General features: G+C 54.1%; 1 protein-coding gene across 1 annotated transcript in view; it reads left to right on the top strand.

The window, feature by feature from the left end:
• BICD2 (BICD cargo adaptor 2) overlaps positions 1-17,623 on the top strand; it is a gene marked incomplete at both ends in the record, with an annotated part of 41,674 nt that overhangs the window by 12,307 nt on the left and 11,744 nt on the right. The window contains one exon of the mRNA XM_080708600.1: positions 17,102-17,314. Within this exon, the coding sequence (XP_080564726.1) occupies positions 17,102-17,314 (213 nt within the window). The remainder of the gene's footprint in view (positions 1-17,101; positions 17,315-17,623) is intronic.

The raw sequence follows: 17,623 nt of genomic DNA, 5'->3' as shown, positions 1-17,623 counted from the left end.
TCCCGCAGGGGCCGGCCAGGTGATAGCAGTGTGTGTTTTGATTAGGGCAGCAACTGGTCAGTGGCTGGCCAGTCTGGGTTTGAGCTCTGCTTGGGCACCCGCACAGCAGGGCCCCTCTGAAGGATGACAGGCGGTTCTGCCTTGGAGCTGGAGCTGAGAACCTCATTCAGTGGCAGCCCACCCTCTGGCTCCTGCCTGTGCCGCCCCCGTCACTTCCCTCTGGGAATCTTCCCCGTGGCCAGCCTCTGGGTCCCGGGACCTCCCCAGGGGTCCTAGGCCCTGCTTCCCTGGCTGCGCATACGCCTGTCCATGGGTGTATGGCCAGCTGGCTGGAGCTCCGCACTCGGGCCCTGTGGGTCTTCTGTGGCCTGTGCACCGTCTCACTTCTGAGCCTCCCTGCCCGGCACACAGCTGCCGGCAGCCATACTTCTTTTCCCCCAGCGCTCCGCCATGGGATGCTTTATTCCTCATTTGCACTGACTAGAGTCTGAAACACCATGTTGTCATGGACCTGGTGAGGGAGTGAGCTCAGGGATGGCCTGCCCCACCGCATGCCTCTTGGGCGGCTCCCCCACACGCCACACTGGAGGCTCTTGGGGGAAGGGTTGTGGTACGGGGGCATGGCCACTGCTGCGCTTGCCCAGCGGAACTGCTACCGGGACCAGGGCCGCTGCTTCTGTGGTGTTGGGCTGTTGTCTTAGTTTATTTTCTGTTGCTCTAACAATACTTGCGGCCTGGTCATCGATGAGTCCACACGCCCGGCGCCGGCATCTGCTGGCTGCTAGCGAGGGCCTCGCGCTGCGCTGGCCATGGTGGGAAGCGCAAGTGCAAGCAGGTCCATAAGGACTGGACCCCAAGAGAGAGGCATGGCCCAGGCGTCTCCCACTGCCTCCCCGAAGGCTGCAAGCCATAGCAGAGACCTAGAGACCAGGGCAGTCTCTGCAGGAGGATGTCCAGGGTGGCCGTGTTGAGGGTGACGTGATGCTGTGTCACCAGACACTTCTGCCTGCGCTTGCTCTGCCTCTCAGAACCCTCAGTCCTGGCCCCCTCGGTCTGAGCGAGGTCTCACCTCAGGGCGTGTGAGCCTCTGGCGGGGACCCGCAGAGGACCTGAGGTCGGACGTGCGCTGGGGTACCTGTCACTGACCACTGAACCCTGGACAGAGGGTGTGTGGCGGTCATGGGGGCACCAGGGGTTCTGAAGATGCTGGTGCCGGATGTGGTGCTGCCACTGCGACTGGCTCTCCGCTGCCCCTCTCGCGGCCGGGGCCTGGGGTGGACACCACTTTGGGGCTTGGGGAGATGGCCGAAGCTTGAGCCTGTCCTGCCCTGCCAGTGTCCCTTTCTAAACAGAGTAAGGAGGTGAAAATGTGATGAGCCTGCCCCAGCCCTCCCCCAGCTGGACCCGTGCTGGACAGCTGCCCCTGACCGCCCCTCGTCCGCCCCAGCACAGACTGTTGGGTGGACGTTTGTTTGGGGGCAGCCAGCTGCCATGGAGGGGAGGTTTTGTCCCCAGGCCTAGGACTGAGCTCTGTCCTTGGCCAGGAAGCTGGGGTCTATGGGGACCTGTGCTAGCCCCAGGACTCAGCTGGCCCGGAGCCGGTCTGCTGACACCAGAGCAATTAGGGTGTAATCTTTTCTAAATGGCACCCAGTTCTGCATAAATCCCTCCTGCCCACGGATGAATCCCCAGTTTTCTAAAAGCAGCTTAGCATTTGGATACTGCCCAGGCCAGCTGGGGTTCTCAGTTGGCCATGGGACAGCCACTGGGGATGCTGCGGGCCTCCCAGAGGAGGGGCTGTGGGTAGGAGTGACATGCCACAGCCCGTGCCGTTCCCTGTGTGGCTCCCCGTGGGCCCCCGTCCTAGTGATCCCGCTGCCACCGTGTAGGACCCAGGGGAAGGAGCCACGTGGGAGGGGCTACTAGCCCCCTCAGCCTCTTGCTGAGGGACAGCTGAGTCATGGGAGGGGCCAGTGGCATGTGGGCAGATAGACAAGTGAGGTCCCCTGGGCAGTGGGTGCGTACAGAGGTAGTAGGCTCTGTGCCGACCCGGCCCCTGAGTCCCAGGAGGCTCCACCCCTCAGCCTTTTCTAGTCTTGCCAGGCTCCTGCTTCACCAAGCTGGGCCTCCTCTCTGCCTACCTACCAGGTGACACTGGCCTGGTTCTTCAGGGCTCAGTTCCACCTCCAGCCCTCTCCCTGGTCCCCCTGCTCCTGAATCTGTCTAGATCTCCTCTGCTCAGAAAACCACCCTGTTGCAAAGAAGAAAGATGGCTTTTGGCGTGAGAAGCCCATGGTCCCGCTCAGGTGAATCGTGTGGCCTCTCTGAGCTTCAGTTTGCTTACCCGTGGAGTGAGAGTGTAGGATTGTGGCGAGGCTCTGATGAGACCTCTACCCCTCGGGGACCCTGGAGGCCGTCCCCTCTGCTCCCCCCACATGCGCCCAGGAAGTCCCTTTGAACGGGGAGCTGAGGGCTGGTCCAGGAGGTCCTTCCTGGACCCCTTCCTCGCTGGGGTGGATGGGAAGAGCCAGCTGCGAGGGGATGGTTGAGGTAGGCTCTCCACCAAGTAACCTGGGGTCTCTGGGTGAGTCTCACACGCACACGCACACGCACACGCACACGGCTGCCTGGCCTGGGATGTTCAGCATTCCAAAGCCCCAGCCACACCCAGGCTGATTAAGTTGCTCCCAGGAGTGTTTGTGCTTCTAGAATAATCCTGTGGGGAAACAGTGGGAACCTCATCCCCGTGCAGTCTACACCTGGAGGCCTGAGTGCTCCCCGCTTGGCCTGTGTGTGCGGCCGTGGCGGGGCCTATCTACCTGGGATGGCTGTGCCCCTCTGGATTGCGCATGAGCCCGGGGTGCTGGTGGAGTGGGAGACCCCCAAGAGGAGTGAGCCCAGGAGCTGCTCCGACCATCCGTTTGGTGGAGCTCTGTCCCCTCCACTGGCTGAGGGGAGAGAGGAACGAGGAGGTGCCCCTCAGAAACTTGCAAAGCCAGCCACCTAGCACCCCACCACCCTCACCCTGTTTCTCCTCGGCACCCGTAGACCCCCTGCCCCTCCAGCCTCACCTGTCTGTCTTCTGGACCTGACACCCCTTGTCCCCCTTGGGTGTGGGGCCTCACCTCCCAGCTGTGCCCCTGTTCATCCCACAGCTGCTTTCTGCGTGCCTACACCTGCCAAGGAGAGGCGCCTCAGACTCTGGTCTACCATGCTCCCGGGGCAGGCATGGCCCCTCGGGCAGGAAGCACCCCACCCGCGCTGTGTGTCTGCATTCCTGCCTGGCACCTGAGCTGCAGTGACGGGGTGCTGGCCAAGGGTGGCACTGGCTCGTGGGGGTCCTCTTGTTCTGGGAGAGCTGCTGGGCTTTTCCCCCTGTGTAGTGGGTCCGGCCTTCCCTGCTGCGCCTGGACTTGAACCGTGCTCAGGAGCCCTGTGCACACAGCACTCCTGTGAGGGAAGGAGGGGTGGAGCATCTCCGGGCTGCAGGGGCTACGTGCAGACCCCCTTCCACGTCCTACTGCTGCAGGGACTGGCTCAAGTGCTCGTTCTCAGAAACCAGTGCACTGGTGACCCCCAGAATCCCAGCCACTCGGAGGCTAAGACAGGAGGATTGCAAGTTAAGGCCAGCCTGGCAACTTAGCGAGACCGTCTGAAAATAAATTGAAAGGGGTGAGAACACAGCTTGGTGGGGAGCGCTTGCTTGGCGAGGCAAGGCCTGGGCTCCATCCCTGGTCCTCAGGCATGGGCAGGGCTTCTCCACACTGCTGCCTGCCTTGCGCCCTGGCCACGATGTGGTGGTCAGGACTTTCTGCAGGGCAGTAACGAGTCCCTTTGGAGCCCTGGTGTCACTCTGACTGAGATGAAAGGCACTCAGAGGGCAGCTGTCCAGCCTTCTAGATGGTTTTCTTCTTTGTGTGGGCCCTCCCCTAGAGGCTTCTGGTAGACCCCCATACCCACCACGGGGCTAGGGGTGGTTCACTGTAAGGTTATGCTCAGGGCCCGTGTTTAGGGCAGCCTCGACCCCAAGGGCAGGCATTTCTGGAGTGACTGGCTGCTGCCCAGGTGACCACTGGGTACAGTCTGAGTTGCCTATGATACAACACAGTGTGCGGGCGTCCCCGGGGCAGGTCACTGAAGCCCACGCTGTCTGCTCCGCCATGTGATTGGGGCACAGCTCCTAGTGGCCACCGTTGTGCACGGGGAGCGGGTGTTTTCAGTGCTAGGTAGCCTCTGAGCCAGTGCCAGGGAAGCCCGGGCAAGCCCTTCCCTCTCACGTCCGTGTACTGACAGGTCCCAGCAGGCAGGTGGCCCCTCCTGCCTCGGTTACCCTGCACCTGGGCATGTGTCAGGAGGTGAGCGGTCCCTGTGGGAAGTGGGGTGGGCTTGGGACCCCTACGACCTGTGTCGGCCAGATCAAATTAACAGGCCCTCCCAGCGGCGGGTCCAGGCTTCCCGGATCCAGGCGACCCTCGGGAAATGCTAATGGAGACGCAGTTCTCAGAGTTCAGTGTCTCACCTCTGAGAGAAGCTGATACCTCCTGTGATTAGCTAATGAGCGTGTTGGGGTAAACTGTGAAGTGCATAGATCCTAGGATTATCCCTCTGCCCCTGGGGCCAGGCTCCTCTGGCTTCCCTGCTAACAGCTGTCCTCCGCCCCTCCTGCCTCCCCTGGGCTTCATCAGAGCTGGATCAAGCAGTGCCACAGCCTCAGGTGCCCCTTACCCAGCCACCCATCGGTGGGAGTTCCGGACCCCAGAACTCCTCTCGTGATGGGTGCTGTGTCCCCACCTGCTGCGTGCTTCTCCGTCCCTGCTCGTCTGGTGCTCCCTGAGGGCCTCGCTTTCCGTCTTCCTATCTTGAGTTATTACTGAGAAGCAACAAGCAGGGGTCCCCTCTTCTCACCCGCGCCCCTCTCATGGCCCTGGGCCCCTAGCCCTTTAGAGTCGGCCCTGCTGTTTCGGCTGGTCCTCTGTAGCCATTCGTTGCGTCTGTTTATGGGGTGATTTGGAACATATGGCACTTTAGAAGCCTGCAGTCTGTTTCTCCTCGCCATTTCCTGGCCTGACCCCACGTTCTATCAGATTTTTGCTGAAGTGCATTAGGGAAACCCGATCTTTCATCTTGTGTCTGATACCATCTGTTTCCTCAATAATGGGTACTTGAACTCTCTGGAGTATAATCAGATCGGGGGTACATTTGGCCTTGGGTTTTATTAACCTTTTAAGCTCTACTTACAATCGCATGCACAGTTTAAGTACCTCCACCAGCCCTGGGACCCTCTGCCATTCTGTTCCCTTTCTCTTTAGTGCCCAGGAAGGGGCGTGGCTGTGGCTCCCTGCACTCTCTCTGGCTCTAGTGTTGTGAATTCAGATGACATTTCAGGTAGAGTCCTTATGGTTGGGTTGCTTTGGAATTAAAAGGGCGAGGGTCTGATTCTATTGCAGTATTCAGTGTCAAATTTATTTGGTTTGTTTTTATAGTGGTACCAGGGATTGAACCCAGAGGCATTCTACCTCCAAGATACATCCCCAGCCCAATTTATTATTATTATTATTTTTTTTTTAAGCACAGTCTCATTAAGTTACAGAGGGCCTCACAAGTTGCTGAGGCTGCGATCCTCCCGTCTCAGCTTCCCAAGTACTGTATTACAAGCATGTCCCACCATGCCTGGCTTGTTTCTCTGTTTGTTTGTTTGTTTGTTTGTTTTTGTTTGCGGGTCTGGGGATGGAACCCAGGGACATTCAACCTCTGAGCTACACCCCCACCCTATATTTTATTCTTTTTTCTTTTTTTTCTTTTCTTTTCTTTTTTTTTTTTTTTTGTGGTACTGGGGTTCCTGGAAGCCCGTCTACCTCTGGGCTACACTCCCAGACCTATTTTTTGTTTTTATTTGGAAACAGGGTCTCTTAAGCCAGCGCAGCTGGCTCCGAACCAGCGTGATCCTCCTGTCTCTGCCTCCCAAGCGTGGGGATTACAAGCGTGCGCTGCCACGCCCGGCTTATTCTTTATTTTGAAACAGGGTCTCGCTAATTTACTGAGGGCCTCACTAAGTAGCAGAGGCTGTCTGCGAACCGTGATCCTCTGGTCTCAGCCTGACAAATGCTGGGATTACAAGCGTGTGCCACCACGCCCGGCTTGTGTCTCTCTCTTTTTTTTAATAGAAATAAAACTTGATTTTCTATTTTAAGCCGTATTCATAATAGTTTGGATGATTGTCATTTTGTGCAGTTTTTTTAGTTAAAGTAAGCTTTCTTTGGAGCGGAAGATAGAGATGGAAACCACATAGCTCCTAATGGTGCGGCTTGAAGGTTAATGAGCCAGTGCACCCACACAGCCACCGACAGATGAAGGGTATGTTCTGAGCCTCCCAGGGCTGTCCTCTGCAGGGTGGACGTCAGGATCTGAGGGTTAGGGTGACTGCAAATGGGGATGCGGGTTTCTTTGAGAGGTCATGGAAACACAAAATTAATGTAATAGTTACACAACTCTGAATGTACTAAAAACCGCTGTCCACTTTGAAAAGGTGGACACCATGATTATGTCCAGTGTGGGCAGGATAGATCTGTGATCCCCTGCCCATTGGAAGGGCTATCTGTTGAGGTCCAGTGAACGTTGTTTGAGCAGAGGAGGTAGTGGACGAGACACTGGGCCTGGACCTGAACTTGAGACCCGCTGGGCCGCGGGGTACCTGGACTGCCTCTTGGACACAGCAGTCCCGCCGCTGCCGGGCTGTCCGCTCAGTAGTGCTGCTCGCTGGTGAGGGCCGTGTACTTTGCCTGCGTTTGCCACCTGAACACCGCTGTGAGCGGGCTAAGTACACTCACGTAGGGCCTCTGCTTCTCTCCTGTCTGGTTTCTGCTGTGCTTCTGCCCTGCTCCTTTGTTCAGTGTCTCCAGTCCCCCAGCAGACACGCTGTTTCTGTTATCATTAGTGTTTATTTTTAGCGCAGCGCCTCTCCCAGCGCACTACTTGGCAGTGTCCCTCAGTTTTGATAGGATACATTTCTATTTTTTGTTTACTCGGTTTCCTGTTGTTTTGTTCTGTATGCCCTCTCTGATACAGACATTATTTAAAAGATAATCTTTTCAGTTGTCATATGTTTGGGTGCATGCTAACATGGTTTTCCATAATACTTATTTTTAGGATGGAGTTAGACTTATAGAAATCTTAGAAACGACTATATTTTGTTCTTCCGTGTTACATAAGCATGAACTTGGAGTTTCTTCCTTTTTCAGATTACTCAGATGTACTGCATCCCCTTTTGATATAATTTCCTTTCAAAAAAAGAAGGCCGTGTCTGCAGCGCCGCTGCCTTCGGTGTCCGTGCCAGTCATGGCTCGCCACTTGCTGCTGCAGAGAGCCTGGGCTCTCTGCCTGGTTGACGCTTTTGTATGTGGTCTTTGGACCACAGAAGGTTTAATCAGTCTTTATTGTGAGTTTAATCTCTTAATGCTATGAATTCTCTTATCTCATAATAATATTGAACTTGTGTTTATATTGGTGTAGTAGGCCTGAGCCTCATCTTGAATTTGATAAGGTTTGATGCTGTTTGGTGTCCGTGGAGTCCTGACCTAGTGACCAGCCGTGCAGACCTGCCCAGGATGGAGCCAACTTTGCAGTGGAGCCTCTCACGCCCCACGTGCCTCCAGCCACCCCAGCTCCTCAGAGGTGTTGGGGTGTTGGGTCCCCGTTTTCTGAAAGAGGGTTTGGCTAAGTTGCTGAGGCTGGCCTCAAACCTGCAATCCTGTCTCAGCCTCCCAAGTACTAGGATTACAGGTGTGAGCTCTTGGGTTCCCTGGTATTTATTGAGTGCCGGACCGTGTCCACCAGCCTTGCACCGTTGGTGCCCACCAGGCGGCATTCAGTCAAGTGCTAACACTGAGACACAAGGCTAAGGGGACGCAGATGCCATCTCCTGGGGCACTCCGATACGCTGGCTAGAAAGATAGGTGTTTTGCAAGGTCGTCCTCAAGTAGGCCTGGCTTTAGGAGCAGATGAGGATCACGCCCTCTCCCTTCCTTCCCCAGCCCTGACTAGGAGTCCAGCAGTGTTTCCCCCTAGCAGGTGGCAGGAGGGCCCTTGCCCAGGCACCGTGCCAGGGTGGGCAGATGGTGCAGCTCAAGGATTCCCGGGATTCCCAGGCCCAACTGTTCAGGGAGCTGGGCCCGCCCTGGCGTGGGCATCCTGGCCCTTCAGGAACAAGAGCGAGGCCTGCTGCCGTGTATGGGTGGGCAGTCCTGAACCGGCCCAGACGGAGGAGTGGAGGATCCCAGGCCATTGTGGAAACTGCTTCCTAGAACAAGCCTGGTCTCATCAGAATGCTGAGGCCAGCTCCCCTGCCTTGGCAAGCCTTGTGCCTGCTGCATCAGACGCCAGAACTGGTTTAGGAAGAAAGAATTCCCAGCACAGCCCCAGCAGGAGGCCTGCTGCCAGGCCCTGTGGAAGTCATCAGAGACTAAGGGTCAGCCTCCAGCGCTGGGCCTGATGGCTGCTTTTGTCCCGCGGGTCCCCAGTGCTCTCTGGGCAGGGGGGGTGGCTTTCTTTTGAAAACAAGGCGATTGTTTCATAGGCACTGTCGGGGAGCCAGGCAGCCTCTGTCGAGTCCAGGCTGGGGCGTGCGGCCTTGGGGGCATGTGGGGGCTGGCCAACTTGGCCAACGTGGTGCTGGCTGGGGCTGCTCTTCTGTAGTTGGGAAGCTGTGGGCACCCCGACCCAGTGCACCACGCCACCTTGTAGCCAGGTGAGAGGTGGCACAATAGGGGTGCTCACAGCTGGAGTCACAGCTGGACAGCGCTTGCAGCCCGCACCTGTCCTCACGAAGATTCCCCAGGCTGGATTCTCCTGGCTTGCCCAAGGAGGGACAGGGACACGCCCTGGGCCCTAGAGCACTCACACACAGGGTGTGCCCCTCTGCGGCAGCTTTGGCCACAGGGTGGTTTCCACGGCTCACAGGTGCTGCTGGCATTGAGGGATGAGGTCATCCAGCACGGCTGGCCCTTAGGATGAGCAAGAGAGGGCTGGCCAAAGCCCAGCGGGGCTCGCCTGCGAGACGCGGCCTGAGTGGGCAGGGAGGGTGACTCCAGAGCCGGCTGCTGTGTGCCGGGGCCACAGGCTGCGCCGGCCCTCGCGGCTTGCTGCCACTCCCGAGGCTTCAGAGGCCCCGACCTCCTTTCCCACGTGGCTGCCCACATTGGACTCACCTGAGGCCGCCTTCCCACCAAGCTTGGTTTTGAGGTCCAGCTCCTGTGAATCACGCCCTGTGATTCCTCCTCCTGGCCTGGATCCCCGCCCCCGTGCCACACAGGTGCCTTCCCCATGCCCACTCTGCCAGGCAGAGGCCATGGCCGAGGGGAGCTCCAGCCTGCCCACCCCCGCTGGCTCTGGCTCTCCATAGACACGTGATCGTGCCTTGTCCACGTGGGTGTGGCTGACATGGAGACCAATGTCCTGGGGAGCTGCATTTTGGCTAGGAACACACCCGGGCTCGGCTCCCTCCTGAAGGCGCCTGGCTGGCTGCGACCTCATGCCTGGACTCTCCCAGCCATGCTGGGTCTTGCTGAGGCTGGGCAGCTTCAGAGCAGTAGGCAGGGTGTGTACCAGGAGCCTGCGGCAAGAGCATCTGCCCACACGGTCCCCGGGAGACGGCAGCACAGCGCTGCCTCCTCAGCCCAGACAAACCTCGTGCTTTGGTCCAGGAGGGCGGGGGCTTGTAGCTTCTGCCTCCCTGTCTTCTTTCTAACCTAGAGCAGCTGGGGACTGTGGGGGGCTGGGATGGGGTGGAGGCTGCACCTAGGGCCCCCTTCCTACAGCGCACCACCTGGGAGATCTATGGTGAGGAAATGCCCACAGCTGGTGACCCCCGTCACACAGGAGCACCCCTCCCTGAGCACCTCCTCGGGAAGGGACGAGGGAGTGAACTACCCTGCGATGGGAAGAGGGAGAGGCGCCCGGGGAAGACTACAGGATTGTGCGAGGTGAGGTCAGGAGTGCTTTTGGTCAGAAGAAACTCAAACAAATGGGCCAAGTGACCTCTCCCATCTCACCTGCCTCCTGCCTGTAAGCTGAGTACAGCGGCCTGAGCTGGCTCTGGCTCATAAGGCTGTGTGCTCCAGGTTGGGGTGCAGTGTGTCAGACTTGTTTCTCGGGAGCCTTCATTGAGACGCAGGGGCATACGGCATTCGTGCTGGATTGTTCCGTGTAAGTTTTCATATGGCATGCTGCTACAGCATCTCGTGCAGGCCTCGAGCAAAGGCTCGGCCAGGTGACTCGCAAAGGCTTGAGTTCCCGCAAAAATAACTAGCCTCTCCTCCTTCAAAATAATTATTTTAAAATTATTTGGATTAGCCAGGCGTGGTGGTGCACACTTGTAATCCCCACGCTTGGGAGGCAGAGACAGGAGGATCGCGCAGGTTCGAAGCCAGCCGCGTGCGCTGGCTTAGGAGACCCTGTTTCCAAATAAAAATGTAAAAATAGGTCTGGGAGTGTAGCCCGGAGGAAGAAGGGCTTCCAGGAACCCCAGTACCACCAAAAAAAAATTATTTGGATTAATATGTATAATTAAAATTTTATATATAAACATTATAACTAAAACAGATGGGCAGCGGCTGTGAGAGACTCAGTCATCGAGGGTCTTTTTTTCCAAGGACAAAGTCTGGGCCAATATATAAGATTAAGTTCAAGCTGACCTTATAATATGAGACAAAACATACTTTCTGTGATTTATTAAATGTCTGGTGCCCTGCCCTGAAGGCTAAAGATTTTTTCTATCCTTAAAGTTTTCTACTTGGTTTTGTATATCCTGCCAAGAAAGGAAGCATAAAAACTGTAACAAGTCCTGAATAAAGTTAGAGAAGCTTGCATCTGATCTCGTGTGTCAGTCTCTTCTCTCGTGACCTCGACTCCTCTCTCACCAACCACACGATCCTGCTAGGGCTGGATCCCGGCAAGTGGCGCCCAACGCGGGGCACGATTGGTGAGTACCCCCCCAAATTTCAGAGAGTCAGATTGCTGAAGGGTGCTGCAGACCCCCTGTCTTGGTAAAACAGGTTAAAGAAGGGCAATTACGTTAAAGATGTGTCATACTGAATCAAAAGAAAGAGGTCTCTTCATCGATATCGCTAAACATATGTTCAAGAAAAGAGGTATCTCGGTTTCCACTAAACAACTTAGGCAGTTTCTCTCCTCTCTACAAGAATGCTCTCCTTGGTTTCCTGAAGAAAAAGCTTTCAACTTAGAAACATGGAACAAGTTAGGAACAAAAATAAAACTATACTATACTAATCATGGACCAGAAAGGGTCCTGTAGATGCTTTTTCTTTATAAAATATTTTTAAAGATGCTTTAGGTACAACTCTTGAGGCACTTTGTCTGGCCACTAGAGTGGCTGCCTGGGAGCAAGCACCTCTGCTCTCTTCAGAAACAAAACCTGATATTTTATTAACATGAATTTTTTTTTAAGGTACTGGGAGTGGAACTCAGGGGCCTTCTACCTCTGGGCTACACTCCCAGACCTATTTTATACATTATTTGGAAACAGGGTCTCACTAAGTTGGTGAGATCCTCATAAGGCTGGTTTCGAACCTCCATGATCCTCCTGTCTCAGCCTCCCAAGGACGGGGATTACAAGAGTGCGCCATAGGCCTGGGCTTTGAATGTTTCTTTACTTGAGCACAGTTTGTTTAAACCCATTCTTTTCCCACCATATTGCTTTTGTCAAATTAGTTGTGCTCCGTTTCTGAAGTCTCTGTTCTGTTCAGTAGATCTGTTTTCCTGTCTTCATGCAACGCTGTACCTCTTGATTACCATAGCATTATAATTAGTGTTGCTGGGCGTGGTGGTGCACGCTTGTAGTCCCAGCCCTTGGGAGGCTGAGACAGGAGGATTGCACAGGTTCAAAGCCAGCCTTGGCTACTTGTGAGACTCTCAGAAGCTTAGTGAGACCTTGTTTCCAAATAAAATATAAAAAAATAGGTCTGGGAGTATAGCCCAGAAGTAGAAAAGCTCCTGGGTTCCACCCCCCAGTACCACAAAATAGAGTAATAATAGTGTCAAAATCAGGAAGGGCCGGGCGTGGTGGCACACGCTTGTAATCCCAGCATTTGGGAGGCTGGGGCCGGAGGATTGCGGTTCGTGGGCAGCCTCAGCTACTTAGCGAGGCCCTTCGCAACTCACTGAGACCCTGTCTCAAAAATAAAAAATAGGGCTGGGGTGTAGCTTGGAGGTACGATGCCACTGGGTTCCACCTCCAGTACCACACACACACACACACACACACAAATCAGGTAGGGTTAGTCTTATTTAGGCTGTTTATTTAGTCTGTTGTCCTTTGAGATTCTGTGTGAATTTTAGAACCAGCTGATCAGTTTCTAGGGGGAAAAATCTGATATTTTGATTGCTATTGTGGTAAACTGATAGCTCAATCGGGAACATTGGCATCTTAGCAATATTGATATCCACGCATGTGAAGAAGCAGCTTTCCATTTCCCTAACTCTTTATTTCTCCCAGTGATGTTTTGTTGTTAGCATACAAGTCTTGCATGCATATCTTCTCTCAAGTTTAAGCATAAGCAATAGTTAATATTTGATATTATGAATGACATTTTAGTTTTTGCGGGTCTGGGGATGGAACCCAGGGTCATTCTACCTCTAAGCTGTACCCCAGCCCTATTTTTTATTGTTTTATTTTGAAACAGGGTCTCTGAGTTGCAGAGGGCCTCACTAAGTAGCTGAGGCTGTCCACAAACTGCGATCCTCCAGTCTCAGCCTCCTGAATGCTGGGATTACAAGCATGCACCACCACACCCAGTTTATAAATGGCATTTTTTTGTGGTACTGGGGATGGAACCCAGGGGCATTCTACCTCTGAGCTACACTCCCAGCCCTATTTTTCATTCTTTATTTTGAAACAAGGCCTCACTAAGTTGCAGAGGGCCTCCTCATTAAGTAGCTGAGGCTGGCCGTAAACTTGAGAGCCTCCTGCCTCGGCCTCCTAAGCACTGGGATTACAAGCATGCGCAGTCACACCCAGCTTTATAAATAGCATCTAAAACTGCTTTCTAAGTTGGATGTGGTAGTACATGTCTATAATCCAGTACTGAGACAGAAGGGTCGAACATTGGAGGTCAGCCTCAGCACTTTAGACCCTTCAGCAACTTAAACCCTATTCCAAAATAAAGATAAGGTTGCAGGTGTAGCTCGAATGTAGAATACCCCTGCGTTCAATCCCCAGTACCAAATTTAAAAAAAAAAGCTTTCTGAAATACACTTAATTTTTATGTCTTGAGTATTTTAGTATATTAATCTTGTAACCATGTTCTAAAAGCTTTTTTTGTAGATTCTTTTGGGTTTCTACATAGACCATCATGCAATACAGGGATTTTTACGTCTTCCTTTCGAATCTGGTGCCTGGGGCTTTCTCGCCCCTGGGGCAGGACACACCCGACCACTGTTGAGCAGAAGTGGTGGGATTGCCCTAACCACCAGTGACGTTGTCTGGGAGCTTGGGGAGATGCCCTTTAGCAGACTCGTGCCTCCTGTGGCTTTGCCCACTGTTATCAGAGGTAGATACTGAATTTTGTCAGATGCGATTCTTATATCTTTTGAGATTGTCATATAATTGTGATAATATACTTAGTTACATTTTTTGTATGTGTGGTACTGGGGTTCCTGGAAGCCCTTCTACCTGCGGGCTACACTCCCAGACCTATTTTTATACTTTTTTATTTGGAAACAGGGTCTCTTAAGCCAGCACGGCTGGCTTCGAACCTGCGCCATCCTCCTGTCTCCACCTCCCAAGCGCAGGGATTACAAGCGTGTGCCACCACGCCCAACCGACATTGATTTTTTTTCCTAATATTAATTAACCCCCTATTTGGAAAAGCCCCACTTTCTCATGATGTCTTTATCCTTTTTATATATATTGGCAGATTTTTATTTGTCTGGGGATTTTTTGTTTTTGCAGTACTAGGAATTGAACACAGGGGCATTCTATCTCTGAGGTACACCCCCCAGCTCTATTTCATATTCTTTATTTGGAAACACGGTCTCACTAATGTGCAGAAGGCTACACTAAGTAGCTGAGGCTGGCTGAAAACCTATGATCCTCCTGTCTCAGCCTCCCAAATACTGGGATTGCAAGCTTGTGCCACCATGCCTCGCTGTTAGATTCATGTTTGACAAAATTTCATTTTTATTTTTCTTTTTTTGATACTGAGGGTGGAACCCAAGGGCCTTCTACCTCCAGGCTATACCCCCAGACCTATTTTTATATTTTATTTGGAAACAGGGTCTCACTAAGTTGCTGAGAGCCTCACTAAGCTGCCGAACCTGCGATCTTCCTGTCTCAGCCTCCCAAGCGCGGGGATTACAAGCGCGTGCCACAATGCCTGGCTCTGACAAAATTTTATGAAGACTTTTGTACCCATATTTTATGAGGGAGTTTGGTCTGTCGTAGGTTGGTTGTGGGAAAGTTTTAAACTACATGTTTAATTGCTCCACTAGATGCCAGGCTATTCAAGTCATCTTTCTTCCTCAGTGGCTTTGACAGTTTGTGTCTTTCAGGGCTGGTGTCTGTCTCGTCTGATTTATTGGCGTAAAGCACCTTCTGATACTCCTTTACAGTTCCCCTAGGTGCAGGGTCTCTGGTGCTGTGGCCTCTTACTCCTAATAATGGTCATCTGTGTCCACCCCACTGATTTTCACTCTGACCATTAATAATCGTTTTTGTTTTTCTTTTTTTTTTATGGTACTGAGAATCTACAGGGACATGCTAGGCAAGTACTGTACCACTAAGCCTCATCCCCAGCCCTTTTTAATTTTTATATTTATGCAGGGTCTTGCTCAGCATCCCAATTACCTGGGGTTACAGGCATGTGGCCCTGCTCCCTGCCCTGTGTTTACTTGTTCTGGTACCGGGGAGTGAGCTCGGGGCAGTCTACCTCCCAGCTGCACTCGCAGACCCTTTGGTGTCTGTTTTGAAGCGGGCCTCTCTGGGTGTGGAGGGTCTCCCTGAATTGTTGGGGCCTCCAGCCTGTGACCCTCTTGTCCTCCGCCTCCCACGTGCTGAGGCCACACCAAGCTGCCCAGAGGACTTTAAAGTTGGCTCTTTCCATTTCTTCAAAAGGTTTTGAAATTTTTATGAGGATTACAGGAATTGCGATGAATGTATTTTAAAGAGGCCTAAGTAATGCGCGGGGTCTTTTATGTTCGCCCACAGAGCCGTTCCTCTGCTTTCATTCCTTGTAGACTAAGCTTTGCATCTGCACCATTTTTCTTTTGTGTAAGGAATTGTATGTAACACCCCTTGGCGTGCAAGTCCGCTCTAGGTAATTCGGCCTCTGTGCATCTGACGTCTTGAGTCCCTGTGTGCAGTGTCCTCCGGCTGTGGGGTGGGGTGTTCTGGGAACAGCTGTTTTGTTTTGAGATGGCGCTCCGCTGCCTCGGGCTTGTCAGGGAGGCCTGCGTCCGCCCCGAGTCACGTGTGCTGTTCCTCTGGCTGATCTCAGTGTTTTTACATCACTGGTTTTAAACAATGTGACGTTAGGCCTTGGTGTACTTGACTTCCTGGGCCTGGGGTTGATGAGCTGCTAATATTTATGATTTTCATCAAATCTGGAGTTTTTTCAGACATTTTTGTCTTCAAATACTTTTTCCTTTCTTGTGGGAACGTGAGTTGCCCACGAGTTACACTCCTTGGAGTCGACCCGCCCTCCACTGATGCTCAGCTTCCTGTGTTTTGGGCTCAGCTACTTTTTCTGGGCTTCGTTGGGCTCCGCTGTGTTTCAGAGTTGGCTGGCTTTTGTCCTGCACAGTGCACATTTGCTATCACCCCTGCCTCTCATTGGACCTCTTACATCCTCTGCCTCTGCTTGGCTGTCCAGTCACGCCGCCCTCCCGACCTGGGGGCTCCAGTCCTGGCTCCGTACTCGGTCCGTCGCCTGTGGCCACATGGGGCGGAGCCGCGTGGTGCGGTCTTCCTGAGAGAGTGCTGTGGATCCCACCTGTTGGCAGGTGGATGTTCTCCTTGTCCTGTGTGTTCTGATCTTTGTTTTGGGATGTAGTGGTTTTGCAATAGATTTGCTCCTTTTAGGATTTGTCTTTTTATTTATTGTTGCAGTGCTGGTGACCGAACCCAGTGTGAATTCCTGAACTCACGTAGTAAATGAATGGAACTGTTCTCTCTCCCCACACTTTTTTTGGGTGCTGGGGATTGAACCCCGGGGCATTTTACCTCTGAGCTCTACCCCCAGCCCTATTGTATTCTTTTTATTTTGAAACAGGGCCTCACTAAGTTGTGGAAGGCTAAGTTGCTAAGGCTAGTCTTGAACCTGTGATCCTCCTGTCCGAGCCTCCCAAGTACTTGCAAACGTGCTAGCATGCCGGGCTGCCTTTTCTCTTTTAAGGCCAAAAGGAGCCGTTCGTTTTCTTGCTCGTCAGTGGCCCATCTCTTGGTTTGGGCCCTTCCGTGAGCCAAGGGAGAGGAGCAAGAAAGGCAACCCTGGCCTGGCACGGGAGGGGAGCAGGGGTGGCCAGGCTCCTGAAGACTGACGCAGCGCGCGCCCCTGTGAGCTCGCTGGGCGCTGGCTTGGAGGGCCTCCTCGGCAGCCGCAGGGCCCTTTGCTCCTCGGCCTGTCTGAGACGTGCTATCGCTGGGCTCTCTCTTACCACACTGTCGTCCTTGGGGCCTGGGGCTCTGAGTGGTTGGCCCATGTCCCACCCTGGAGCAAGTGAAGGGACAGGCCCACATCTGGCCACTGGGTGGGGCCTTCTCCACCTCTGCCCGCTGTAGCCAGTGTGTCCTCCAAGCCTTAGCTTTCCCCTTCAGAGTGGGGAGGCAGCCAGCGCCTTGTGGACGGCTCCGGGCTGTCTGTGCCACGCAGCCGGGTCGATCAAGTTGTAGGCCCTGCTGTCCTCAGGGGCTTCCCTGCAGGCGCCACAAGTAGACATGACACACGTGTCCACCTGGCGCCCAGTCCTCAGCACCGAGACCTAGTTCTTTTCCATCGCAGTGGGGCGTGCTCACCTCCCACATTGAGGCACCCCCTCCAGGGCTCAGTGGCCCCAGACACTAGTGTCACAAGTGTCTTGTCTCCTCATGCAGGCATTCGGGCAGGCACACACGAACCACAAGAAGGTGGCCGCAGATGGTGAGAGCCGGGAAGAGAGCCTGATCCAGGAGTCGGCCTCCAAGGAGCAGTACTACGTGCGCAAGGTGCTGGAGCTGCAGACGGAGCTGAAACAGCTGCGCAACGTCTTGACCAACACACAGTCAGAGAACGAGCGCCTCGCGTCGGTGGCCCAGGAGCTGAAGGAGGTGAGCCAGCTTTGAACCTGAGCGATCCTCCTGTTCTCACTCGCTCGGTGAGCACAGGAGCGCTGCAGCGTCCACCTGCCCTGTGCTGGGGCCAGGAGACGGCCCCCCTTTTGTGGGCTCAGGCCTCTCCATCGCTGGCCTCCTTGGCTGAGGAAGGCAGCTTCCTGAGGGTGCCACTGTACCTGGTGGTGGGGCTGCCGCAGGGCAGGGATGGCAGCGCGAGGGCCCCACAGGCCTGGTCCAACTGGCAGTCCAGCCATAGGGACAAAGCTGGGCCCCGGAGTCCAGGAGAGACCTGCAGAGGCAGTG

The sequence above is a fragment of the Muscardinus avellanarius genome (genome assembly GCF_963383645.1).
Source record: "Muscardinus avellanarius genome assembly, chromosome: 13".
NCBI lineage: Eukaryota > Metazoa > Chordata > Mammalia > Rodentia > Gliridae > Muscardinus > Muscardinus avellanarius.
Note: the sequence above shows the minus strand (reverse complement) of the source record. Positions and strands in the feature narration are given on the sequence as shown.